At 37.8% G+C, this 12,558-nt stretch overlaps 1 protein-coding gene across 5 annotated transcripts in view; it reads left to right on the top strand.

Moving 5' to 3' along the window:
- The window catches only part of EML1 (EMAP like 1), a 131,115-nt gene extending 119,410 nt beyond the window's left edge, over positions 1-11,705 (top strand). For 4 of the 5 annotated variants that reach the window (XM_075029854.1, XM_075029857.1, XM_075029853.1 and 1 more), the window contains 7 exons: positions 512-579; positions 2,159-2,247; positions 2,779-2,876; positions 3,002-3,089; positions 3,276-3,371; positions 9,655-9,785; positions 10,065-11,705. In XM_075029854.1, coding sequence (XP_074885955.1) covers positions 512-579; positions 2,159-2,247; positions 2,779-2,876; positions 3,002-3,089; positions 3,276-3,371; positions 9,655-9,785; positions 10,065-10,190 — 696 coding nt within the window. In that variant the 3' untranslated portion in view covers positions 10,191-11,705. The remainder of the gene's footprint in view (positions 1-511; positions 580-2,158; positions 2,248-2,778; positions 2,877-3,001; positions 3,090-3,275; positions 3,372-9,654; positions 9,786-10,064) is intronic. The other variant, XM_075029855.1, reaches the window with a different exon arrangement.
- The last annotated feature ends 853 nt before the right edge of the window (positions 11,706-12,558 follow it).

Genomic DNA, 12,558 nt, shown 5'->3' with positions numbered 1-12,558 from the left:
CCCTTAATCTCCCACTGAGCTGCAACAGGCAGGTGCTGAAAAAGGTGGTGGTGTGCATAGACGTTAGGCTTTAACCCTCCATGCAAAGTGATACCTACCTTTGTTGAAGAAGGTACTTGCTTGTCCTTTAGACAGTAGGTAAACTGCAGCTTTGATACTTAATTCTTAGGTCAGCTCTAATTGAATAAGTTATTTTTATCTCTTACTTGTTTGTGATTTGTTGAGAAGCTGCCTTTGCCAATGTTATGTTATGAAATCACTTGCCAAGTTATTTTTAGATAGTGAAGAAAAGAAAACAGTGGCCTTATATAGAGGGAAAAAATCTATTGGGTAATATTTCAATCAGTTAAAAATTTTTTTTTTCCCTCAAGTTTGTATTTAAAAAAACAAACCCCAAACCCCCCAGAATCAACAAGACAGACTTACTCTGTTCCCGAGACAGATAGTTGAACAGTGGTTTTGTGATAACTTGGACTGGTAAAAAAGTGTGCTTCCTTCTGAAACATTTTAGGATCCTGCACAGTCTTCAGGTTTTCATCCTTCAGCACCTGTTGTTGCAGTAGGGACGCTGACCGGCAGGTAAGATGCGCAGAGCTACAGCTTGGGCACCAACAAATGCTACATGATTTTTTCCAGCTCATGTCCAAGTTCATGTTCTTGTTTTGCAGATGTATGCATGACATATATTCATCCCCTATTAATTTCTATTGAATTTCAGAGTGAAATTTGTTTGTATTGCCTTAGTGCCTAGAAACCCCAGTCTTGGACCAGTACCCCATGTTTGCCAAGCGTTGCATGAACACAGAACCAAGAGATGGTTTCTGCCCTGGGAGAGCGGCAGTCTAAGATCAGTGCCAGGAGATGGATTTGGACAGGGCAGGAAGCCTAGGTTAGCAGTGAGACCTTGCGTGGGAGGTGCTGTCACTGTACCAGTGACTTAAATGTTAAATCCTTGTGTCCATTGTGGCGAAGGAGAGGCTAAGAGGAGTCTGAGATAATGAATTAACTTTGCAGATGTGCACGGAGATCTTCTCTGAGGCCTGTAGGGCAGCATAGAGGAAATCACATAGAAAAAAAGTTGCTCATTGGAAAATATAGCAAGCGGTTTATTATCTCTAATGCAGTGACAACCAGAGGTTTTAACAAAAATTTGGCAAGTGTTCCACTGTGCTAGACATAGTGTAAGAATGCATATTAAGAGACTTGTTCTGCCTGAAAAGGCATAAACAAGTCAGACAAAACCGAGGTGAAAGATAGTATCTCCTTTTTACAGGGCAGGTCCAGCCCTTGGTCACACAGTGAGTCAACGGCAGACCCTGGGTTTAACCTTGGTTGTCTGTCGTAAGAGGAAGGAGTACCTTCACTGTAACTTCGTCCTCTCCTTTAATGTCACTTGAGGGCAGACTTTGCTGTTAGTATTGAAAACAGTTCCACTTAACTGAGAACATATAGGATGCTCACAGGTTATGAGCCACGATTATTTGGGATTGCATATCAATCCTAAATAAATAAAGGATTTACTTTAGTTACAAAATTTACTTTATTTACTAAATAAAGTAAATCAAAAGGAGAAGCTTTGAGAGGAATCTTTACTTTGTCTTTAAGAATTTGGTGCAAGTATTGAAATGCAAACTTTATCTTTGTCCTTTCTACACATTCCCACAAATTAAATTTTGGTTCATTAAAATTAATTAATTAAAAATTAATAAATTAATTAACTTTAAAATAAATTAATAAATAAAGCTAATCCTTCTATCAAAAGAGAATGGTCCTGATTCTTGCTTGTGTTTTCCTTTGCTCTGGGGTTTAATGTAGGCATCAGTTTAAACATCAGCATAGCATAGAGGAGGGTCATTAAAGGAGAAAGGTCATTGTATGTAATGCTTACTTTATTCTAATGCATGACACATAGTAAAATGACTAAAATCTGAAGATTGATATCAGGGTCAATGTCTGATCATTTTTCTGGTTAAAAAACATGGGAAAGAAACTATCCTTGTGTTAAAGTAAAAATAAACCAAACCACGTAGCAGTTGCTGTTTTTCTTTTCTTGGTGTAAAACTTATGCTATTTTGACAGAAGAAAAGTTGGTCAAGATTACAGTAGATTTAAATTCCTTATGGAACGATTTATTGGCCTCTTTCTGTATTTACAACAGGTGGTTTGTGTTTGACACAGAAACAAAAGACTTGGTCACTGTACACACAGATGGAAACGAACAGCTGTCTGTAATGCGTTACTCACCAGGTTTGAGAGTGTTTATTTACTGGTTAAAAAAAAGCATTGAATTTTTCTATTAAATTTGGGGTTGGTTTGTTTTAAAATAACTCCCCACTTGCCATAGTGAAGTTGAAAATAAAAATGCCATGAAACATGGGCAACACTGAATGGGTGGTGTCTTCAGCTCTAGTTTTCTTTTCCCTCCCTCCCCTCCTCCCTCTCCCACATGTTCAATATGGTTTCACTGGGAAGAAAAAAAACAAATATGACTTAACTGTGCAGGTTGTTGCAGTCAGGTTAGCCCTAAATGGACTGTAGCTGCTTCCAGAAGTGTCATGTGTTTTCAACAGTAATATTTGCTGCGTAAACTTGCTGTTTTGTAATCTTGAAACATGCATCAATATGCAACTGAAAAAGAAAAAGCAGAATTTTATTTTTTCATTTTTCTGTATCAGGGCCTTTAAGAACAGTTCCTCTTGTCTGTGACACACTAACTTTTCAAAATTAGCCTAAGTTCTTTCTTACAGGAATAATTATAGTTCACTTTTGTGTTTATAGATGGAAACTTCTTGGCAATAGGTTCCCATGACAACTGTATTTATATATATGGCGTAAGTGAAAATGGAAGAAAGTACACTAGAATTGGCAAATGTTCGGTAAGTAACCTTCTTTCCTCCTGGTTCAATATTAACAACTTAAGTATGTTTTGTAGTACTGTATTAATACTGTCACATAGAGAGATACTGTTAGTGCAGTTAATGCAATATTTTTCTCTTTGTAGGGTCATTCCAGCTTCATTACTCATCTGGATTGGTCTGTTAATTCACAGTATCTTGTGTCTAATTCAGGAGACTATGAAATCTTATACTGTGAGTAAGAATTATATTTAGTCCTTTTGTGCAAAGTTTAGGCAGTCTAATACAGATTTAAAATTTAAATGAGACCATATAACTGCCAAGATAAACCATATGTTTTAATTCATCTGGTGCAATAAAAAAATTATACAATTTGAGAATTAAAAATGTTACTATGTGGTTGTTCTTTTTCTTTTGTAGGGATCCCCTCTGCTTGTAAACAAGTTGTGAGTGTTGAAACAACTAGAGATATAGAATGGGCCACTTACACCTGTACTTTGGGATTCCACGTGTTTGGTAAGCATCGTTACTCTGACAAGTTCTTACCATTCTTGTTATTAACAAACACTTGGATTGCCAACTTTTTCTTATGAAACATGACTATTCATATTTCAGGGAAAAATACAGCACTTCTGTTATGCCATTTTTATTACAATCTGTCCTCTTATTTCAATCCAGAAAGACTCCGATTTAATATTCTTGCTTCAGGTACAAAAATCAAATTACAACATAAGTGGGAGACAAGGAAGAAATCACATACTGCCCTTTCTGTCACACTAGAGCTGCTTCTCGTCATTTTTAGCAGCTACTGGGCCAAATCCCCTTACCAGGACCAGTTTCTTTTGCACTAGTTACTGTGCAAACACAAAATGGGTGACAGTCTCTGTCATTAAGTACTTATAATGTATTTTGATACAATATATAGCAGTTAAATTAGGTGAAAGGAATGCAAGAAGAAAAACGTAACGAAATCAGGATAGTTTGTTTCCATGGGACTTCTGCCAGTTTTGAAGGAGCTGCTTTCCCCAGAGTACTCTGAAGCTTTGTACTCATTCCACAGTGCATGCAGAACTAGACAGATCGTTATAAAAGCTGAGTACGGGAAGCTTCAAATTTCTTGAGTCCTCACAGTAAAACAGAAATCCATGGTAGAAGTTCAGAGAAGAGTCTGGTTTAGTATAAGCAATAAGCAAGGAAGATTTTCACCCATGTTTCAAGTGGAATAGATGCAGTGATGTGTTTGAAGGCAGCCAGAAAGGACATGCTGTTAGAGCCTGAAGATGGGATGGCAGTAGCAATATGCTGGGAAGACACATTCAAATTTTGTATAATTTAACTGACAAGAAGTGCTTGGGTATCACTACAACATGCAGATTTAGTAAAAGGAGGAAATCCTGGAAGACTGGCTGCATGTTGACGTACTGTGTTTCTCGTATGAGGGATGAAGGCCCTTATAGAACTATTAACGTATTCCTGGGGTTTGAGTATACCTGACACACACTTCAGAGCTGCAAAGTCTTTGCATTTAGCATCACAGGTTTAGATATTCTGAGATGCTAAATACTTTAAGTGAGTATTCCTGACATTATAATTTGGATTCATGCAAAATATCATGCTATTAGAATATGGGGCTGCTTTTGGTGCATAGAGAGTCATAGGAAAGGAGTGTCACACCTGAGAGGGTTTTTTTCCCCCGCCTTCCAAAAGATCAGCTTTTGGAGGCCAGACTGTGGAACAAAATGATCTGCTGGGCTAATGGGGAATTTGTGGAAACTGCATATACATTTTTATACTTACAGTCCTCCATGCTGAACTGATTTATTGTAAGCTAAAGCAACAAGGATGAGGAATAAATAAAAGTAGCTGCTAGTTTTAATAATTATCACAATTACCTTTTTAGTAATGTCATAGAGATTATGAGGATGTTCATCAAATGAATGGAATTTGAAAGTAAAAGGTTGTAACTTACTCAGGATATGCAATGCACAAGGACAGAACATGGTGCCATATATGCTGAGGATTCATAGCTATACAGTTAGGTTCAGACTGGGAAATTACAAAGATAATGCTTAATAATTATAGATGCGAAAAAGAATATTAATAGTGGCAGGGTTATGCTGTTGGCCCGTTCTTCCAGAAAGATCAAATTAATGGAATTTTTTAATAGCTAGCAGAATCAGTCAAATCACAGGGATTGCTGAGGATGTGAGATTTTAACTATTCCAGTGTTTCTTGGGAAAGGAATTGCAGTACAGTGGCTAACCATCAAGTTCTCAAAATTCTTCTGATACAGGAAATAGATAAGCACCTAGAGGGGAGTTTCTTCCAGATTTGATTCTGGGGAGTTGGAAAGAATTTGCTGGAATGTGAATGCATCTTGTGTAGGAATGACTGTGGAATTAGGGAGGTGTGGTCCTTAGTATAGGAAGGAAAAAGAGCAATGAAATAAAAATAATGGACTTCAGGGAGGCAAACTGCGAAAATCCAAAGCCCTGTTAGGGAAGATCTGAACCTGGAGAAAAGGCGAGATCTGGTAGTTCCTTAGATAGTATGAAGTGCACAAACTCTGCCAGCCTAGAGGACAGATAGGAGTGGGAGCAAGACACAAATTTGGTTAAACTGTTGTTGACCTCTCCTACAAGGAAGAGGAATGTAGAAAATAGAAGCTGTCGGAGGACCAAGGAGACACATAAACAAAGCCTAAACATAAATGCATACTTGTGACAAGTACAGAAATAATGGAAGGGCCAACGGCAATATTGGTCTGCTATGCGGAGAGGAGAGATGACACTGCTAAGGCTGAAGTGTTAAAAAACCTGACACTTTTTTTTCTTTTTTAAGGTGCCTTTATTAGAAGTCTTACTACAATCTGATGGCTAACCCAGTTAGTACCAGTAATGAAAGGATAAGACCTCTGCTTTCAGTAGAGAAGGAGTAGATTGGAAAGTAGTTAGAAGTCAGATATCTTCAAAGTATCTGAGTGTAATGAACCTTGTTGTATCTGTAAAAACAACTGGCTAGCATAATCTTGAGACCCTTAGTACTTATTTTCAGGACTTGAGAACAGGAAAAGTTCTGGACAAATGGAGAAGAATGAATGCAGTATCTGCAGAATCATATGTTTACCTTTAGAGCCCATATGAAGAGGATAAAGTGCAAAGTTAGTGGCTAGAATAATACATTGAAGAAGCTCATAAATTATAAATTGGAAACCAGTCTGGTAATGTTGGAAGTCACTCTACTTTTCAGTACTTTGGGGCCTCAGAGCAGCCAGTATGAACAGTCTTCAAATGCTTGCCGGGATTGCCCCGCTGGACATAGAAGAAGCAATTGCATCATCAAGGCCATGAGGCTTCTACTATATTGATTTTTCAGCAGCTACTGGCTGACTGAAACTAGGGATATTTTCTGACTCTAGTAGAATCACATAACAATCACAAATAGTATGCATAGCACTCGCAGATCAACATAACCAATGCAGGGGGGAAATTGAACATTGATCTGTTGAACACCTGTCTTCAAGCACGGGAACATATTAGCGAGCCTGGAAATGTTTAGAGATGATTCAACTGAAAATCAGCAGCATGTAAAGAAGCGTGTTCAAGGGAGGATATTTTAGTGATACAAACACATGTAAATACGAAGAACTAAAGACTTTAAAACACTTACTGATCTGTATGCTCTTGCAAGAGCCTTATGCTCTGTATACACAATGAAGGCATCGGTTCGTATCACATGCCCAGTTTTGGAAAAATTAGTGTTTGAGGTGAAGGACAGGAACAGAAGAAATCTAAGATTCTGTGCAAAGCCTAACAACATTGCAAGCAAAGCAGAGCTCAGACTGGTTGAGTTCAAAACTGACTAGAAGACTGTACACTGAATATAATGTTTGTTTGAATGTATTTATTAATAGCATGGATGATAAAACAGCGTGTATAATTTGTAGGTGGCATGAAGCTGCAGGATTAGCAAGTTGTCTTGAGAAATAGAGGAATGGTATGAAAAAAGGAGGCAATTCAATGGAGACAAATAAGAGGTTACACACTTGAACAGCAGAACCCAGTTGTGCAAATACAGAATGGAGAAGAGCAGGAAAGAGAGCAGATCTGCACAGAAAGATCAGATTACTCTTGCATGCAAACTGAACGTGATTCAACGGCGTTATGCTGTTGTAGGAAAGGCAGATGCATTAGTGGGATGTATAATGAAAAGGATGCCATGCAAAATGTGAAGTAATCATCCATTTATCAGTATCTGCTTCAGTCACAGCTGGAATAGCTGCTTCTGGTTTTTGCATGTTGGACCAACAGATACTGTGCTGACTAGCAAGAGTAATTATCCATCTAAATCTTGTTCTGGGAGAAGAGATGTAATGAATGAATTTTAGAGGGGGAGAAAAAAAGCATGACATCAATCTTCAAATGAGAGAAAGGAAACGGTCTCTTTCCATGTCTGCAGAGGATGCAAAAAAACGGACTAATTTTTCAGTGAAGGGGATTCAGTTTACATATTCAGAAAAATTGACAGTGGGGGACTAGAGTAAATTTTGAAAGGTACATTCTCAAAGAAAAACCCTGATATGATCCTTTACCCCTTTCAAAATGGCTATCTTGTTTCTTAAACCGTTTCATTTAGGGGTTATCTCCAGCTTGTCATAGTGATGTCTTGAGAAGACTTCTGCCTCGTTTCAGCTAGCATTTGATGTTCATACAGCCTCCTGTTTATCAAAGCAGTTATTTAAAACAGCTTTTCTGTGTCTCTTCATTCTACGTGTTCATAATTCCACGAGTAGCAATTACTGTGTTTCTTCTTTGCACCTTCCTTTTCTTTAAGCCTCTTTTTTACTGTCACTGATCTAGCTAAGAGGAGTTTCCACACACATCAGGAGAGTTAGGGGCAGTCCACAAATCAGTCCTTTGTGTTTCATTTTATTTACAACAATTTGTAATTCCTTATAAAGACATGGAATCGCTTCCTCTTAGTGCTTTTGAGTTGCCGTGCAATGATGCAAAGACTGTATTTGGGAAGAATTACATGAAGATCGAAGGCTAGCTGTTTCCACAGTGCAGGGCAGATGCCCACTTTGGTGTTCTCAGTAGCCCAAAGAAGGGAAGCTGGAGTGTGCCTGCCCTGCCCGCAGGCATAGGCATCTTTCCAGGAAATGGGAGAGCAAGCAGGGGGAGTAGCAGCTGTCTCATCCTGACCTGTAGGAACAACGAAGGAAGAGCATGCACTCAAGTGGTAGGACTTCAGGGGGACACTGCAGAGGATGTATGACATAGGGACAGCCATTGAAAATCGTAACGCCAAGACAAGGCAGGGGTTTTGCCACATTACAATGGCAGAACACACATTATAACTGACTATGTCTGTGGTCTCTGAAAGTTAGGTATCACTTATGTTGAGTAGGGATTAGATAAAATCTGAATTATGAAAATCATAACAAAACCCTCACAGTACTGCATACAAAAAATTGAAATTTCAATAAGTGATTGGATTTTATTACAATTACAGTTTATTACAGGCAAGTATTCAGAGGCTTTAAAGAAGTGGTGCTGCCACGGTTTAACCCCAACCAGCAACCAAGCACCACACAGCCACTTGCTCACTCCTGCCACCACCCAGTGGGATGGGGGAGAGAATTGAAAAAAAGTTGACATAAAGACAGTTTAATAGGACAGAAAAGGAAGAAAATAATAATAATTATAATAATAATAAAATGACAATAATAATAATAAAAGAATTGAAATATACAAAACAAGTGATGCACAATGCAATTGTGTTCACCACTTGCCAACCGATGCCCAGTTAGTTCCTCAGCAGTGATCCACTTCCCTGGCCAACTCCCCCCAGTTTATATACTGGACATGACATCACATGGTATGGAATACCCCTTTGGCCAGTTTGGGTCAGCTGTCCTGCCTGTGTCCCCTCTCAACTTCTTGTGCCCCTCCAGCCTTCCTGCTGGCTGGGCATCAGAAGCTGGAAAATCCTTGACTTCGTATAAACACTACTTAGCAACAGCTGAAAACATCAGTGTGTTATCAACATTCTTCTCATACTGAATCCAAGACACAACACTGTACCAGCTACTAGGAAGAAAATTAACTCTATCCCAGCCGAAACCAGGACAGGTGCATAGATTTGGTCCTTGCATTGATGAACCTACAGTTTAATTTTGGAACACCACTTTGTGCAAGAACAGCAACGAGTAGAGTACGTGAGGAAGGAGGAGAGTTAGTTATAGTAAAACAAAAGCATTTTAAAAATTTATAGTAGATTCAGTTTCTTTTTGAGGGATCTATTAATTACAAAATAACATTTTAAACTTATTTCTTGTTTCATAGGTTTTAGACTTTAGTAATATGAAGAAAGTACGTTGAATCATGCATAAGTAGTTTTTTAGACTACAGTAGTATGAAGAAACTATGTTAGCTCATACATAAGCAGAAGGGAAAATAAAAGCAGTAACTGTTATTTTTCTACATAACCATATGAAAACTCTTTTAGGCTCAGACACGTGACTGTACTCAGCAGGATTCTTTTTTTTTTCAGAGTAAAAAGCACTTTGCTGACTAGAGGAAATAAAGTATTTGTTTATGTGCTTGATTTCCTATTAGGATCGGGTCTTTTGCTGGTGCTGAAGTACACATACTGACTCAGCTGCAGTTATTTTTATAGTTTTATCTTTTTTCTTTTCTTTAAACAAGTAATGCTTTCTTAATATTTTAACAAAAACTTAAGCTGTCACTTTTATTTCCCATTATAAAAACCTTTAATTAGTTGCTCTGTGTTTCAGGTGTATGGCCTGAAGGTTCAGATGGAACAGATATCAACGCTGTCTGTCGATCACATGGGAGAAAACTGCTATCAACAGGGGATGATTTTGGCAAAGTACATCTCTTCTCATATCCATGTTCACAGTTTAGGGTAAGGTATTTCAAATACATTTACTCTTGTAACTTGCACAAATGCCTTAAATGTTGTTTTCCTGTGTACAAAAAAAAAAATAAATAGGAAGAATAGGAATATGTATATGCCTAAGGGATTTACTTAAAGTTGATGCAGACTACAGTTACATTTAAAATTTAATTTAATATTAAAATACTTTAAGAGAAGGATGTGATGCCTTAGTTTCATTGTTGCATGAATTTTATAATGATATGCTTTTATGACAGTTTATATTCTCACTAATATGGTGTTTTCTAGGCTCCAAGCCATGTGTACGGTGGACATAGTAGTCATGTAACTAATGTAGATTTTCTCTGTGAAGACACCCATCTCATCTCCACAGGCGGAAAAGATACAAGTATTATGCAGTGGCGAGTCATTTAAAGGAAACATCAGTGTGAACATACACAGTTGAGTCTACCATGCACAGAACTTATGTATAAACTGTATATTTAAAACTTAACAGTATGTTTGCAGTTTAGCCTGGTCACTGTGATTTTTGTTTAAAAAATTCTTACAAACCTCAGGAAAATTAAGCCCTGTGCTGGTTACCTTACTCAGTCTAGTGATTTTTTTTTTTCATTGTGTCACACCTTAAGAATGATCGTTTTCTCTTCTGTTGTACGATATACAATGCAGTACAAGTTTAATATAAGAAATGTGGCTTGACAGTTTGCAATACAGTGGTATCAGCGGAATGTGACTATCTTAAATGTTTTCTATAAACACTGCTAAAATGGTCACAAAAATGCCTTTCAAAGACTGTATATATGTGCTTACTTGTTTCACTATCTACACTTTGTACTGTATATCTACTTATTTAGAAAAATCTATGACAGTGTCGAGGTACCGAATTGTTTCTGATGGAGGATAATGAATAGGTACAAAAAGTATAAACCGAGATGTAAGATGCAAAAATTAGTGTTCTAGACCTGAAAATGTGAATGCTGGTAAATTTGCATTCTCTTGGGAATAGCATACCTTGGGTATCACCTGTGAGGAGTTGTGTTCCCGTTCAAGTGAATCAGCAGGTTATGCCCCAGTTTGACCCGAGTATCTCAGCAGGGTTTACAGATGTCTATGTGGTTCAGGTATTCCATATGAGTTTAAATTAAAAATCTTTTTATTTGTATATGAACAATTTCTTTTTGAAAACAAAACAAAAAAGCTTGACCACATCCCCATTATTGATTGATATATTTAACTAATATGTATATTAATCAGCATGATGCTATATTGTACATGTATAAGATTTTAGCAGTTCATAACAAATGGTAAGGCAATCTAGCTTTACTTTTTTATGCTTATGGATATTGTATATTTGTATTTTAAGACCAAGTAGACCAAGTCTAAAGATATCTTTTTAAGTGTACCATAAACCTGCAGAGGGTAAAGGAAGTCTTGGAAGCCTACATGAGATATTAATGTGTAACTTCTGGCCCCTGTGTTTTGTGCATGGATGGATATTTATAGTATGAAATAAGATTGTGTTTTGCAATGAAGTAATAGTGGAGGTGGTATAAAATGGTTAAGAAGGCCTTATCAATGTTGATTGTGACACAGATTGAAATGTATTGTTTACTTTGAGGAATGTATCCGAAGAATTTTAAGGAGAGGAGTTCTAAGCCGACTTGAAAAAGGTAATATTAAAATTTTGCTTGTAATGGACAGTAAACGTTAATTCTCTGAACTCTAAAGCACTGGTTGTTTAGAGTGATTTAAATGAAATGGAATCAATAAATTTTGAAACTTTTTTATTACATCTCCAACCTCCTACACTGAAAGTGCAGGACACCAATAAACATGTATTAAAGTGAATTTTCAATGTATTCTTCCTGTTTAGTAAAATATCTTTGTTTCAACGTGAAATACCTATAGAAGAGACAGACTTTTACTTAACGACACACATTTGTGATTTCTTGATTAGAGCTGCACTTGAAAATATTTGGGAATAAAATACTGATTTGGGGGTACATAATTTCATGCGTGAGCATGACCCTGGAAATGTGATCCCTAATGCACACCTAGAGAGTGAAACTCCAGCTTCCCGGCAGGGAAGAAGGACACGCCACATGCTTTCATCTACAATCAGCCTTGGTTCTAGCTCCTAGTACATGTCACTTATTTCTGAGCTCTTGGCTGGTGGAGGAATGTCATTCTACTGCGCAGGGTTGTGCTCGTGGCAGGAGCTCCTGACAATTTCTCTGCGTTAGGAACTTGTCCTCAGGCAAGACTTTTGAAGGCCAGGGTTTCAGGGTCACTTTAAGCTGACGTTATCTAGCACCGTCACTGAAGGAAGAGGTCTTGCCCCCAGCTCTTGTTCCCGTCCCGTCCAGCAGCACAAGAGTTATTGTGGCCACAGGGAGAACCCAGCTGGGGGATGGACCCAGGTTAAAATCAATTCAGGGAAGAGGAAAAAAAAAAAGCCAAGCAAGCAAACAACTACTACAAAACAGAAAACCCATTTCCTCATCTGATTTAGCTGTGCAGCTGTATGAGTGCTTGTACTGAGCTTGTACAGAGCAAGGAGCAACGTGGAGAAGAAAATAAATGGACAGAGGAGCACTGGAACAACTTCTTTTGATGGTGATGTCAATCTCCCTGTGCTTGAAGTGTGTGAAACTAAGGCATAATATCCCTACCCTTTCTAAGGTTAATCCAATCCTAAGAGGTTGTAATACACAAGTGACAGGTTCTCATCTTGTCTGGATACTTGATTATGCCACGATACCTTCTGTTTATTAATTTATTT

Source organism: Buteo buteo, chromosome 6, assembly GCF_964188355.1.
Source record: "Buteo buteo chromosome 6, bButBut1.hap1.1, whole genome shotgun sequence".
NCBI classification, from domain to species: domain Eukaryota; kingdom Metazoa; phylum Chordata; class Aves; order Accipitriformes; family Accipitridae; genus Buteo; species Buteo buteo.
Note: the sequence above shows the minus strand (reverse complement) of the source record. Positions and strands in the feature narration are given on the sequence as shown.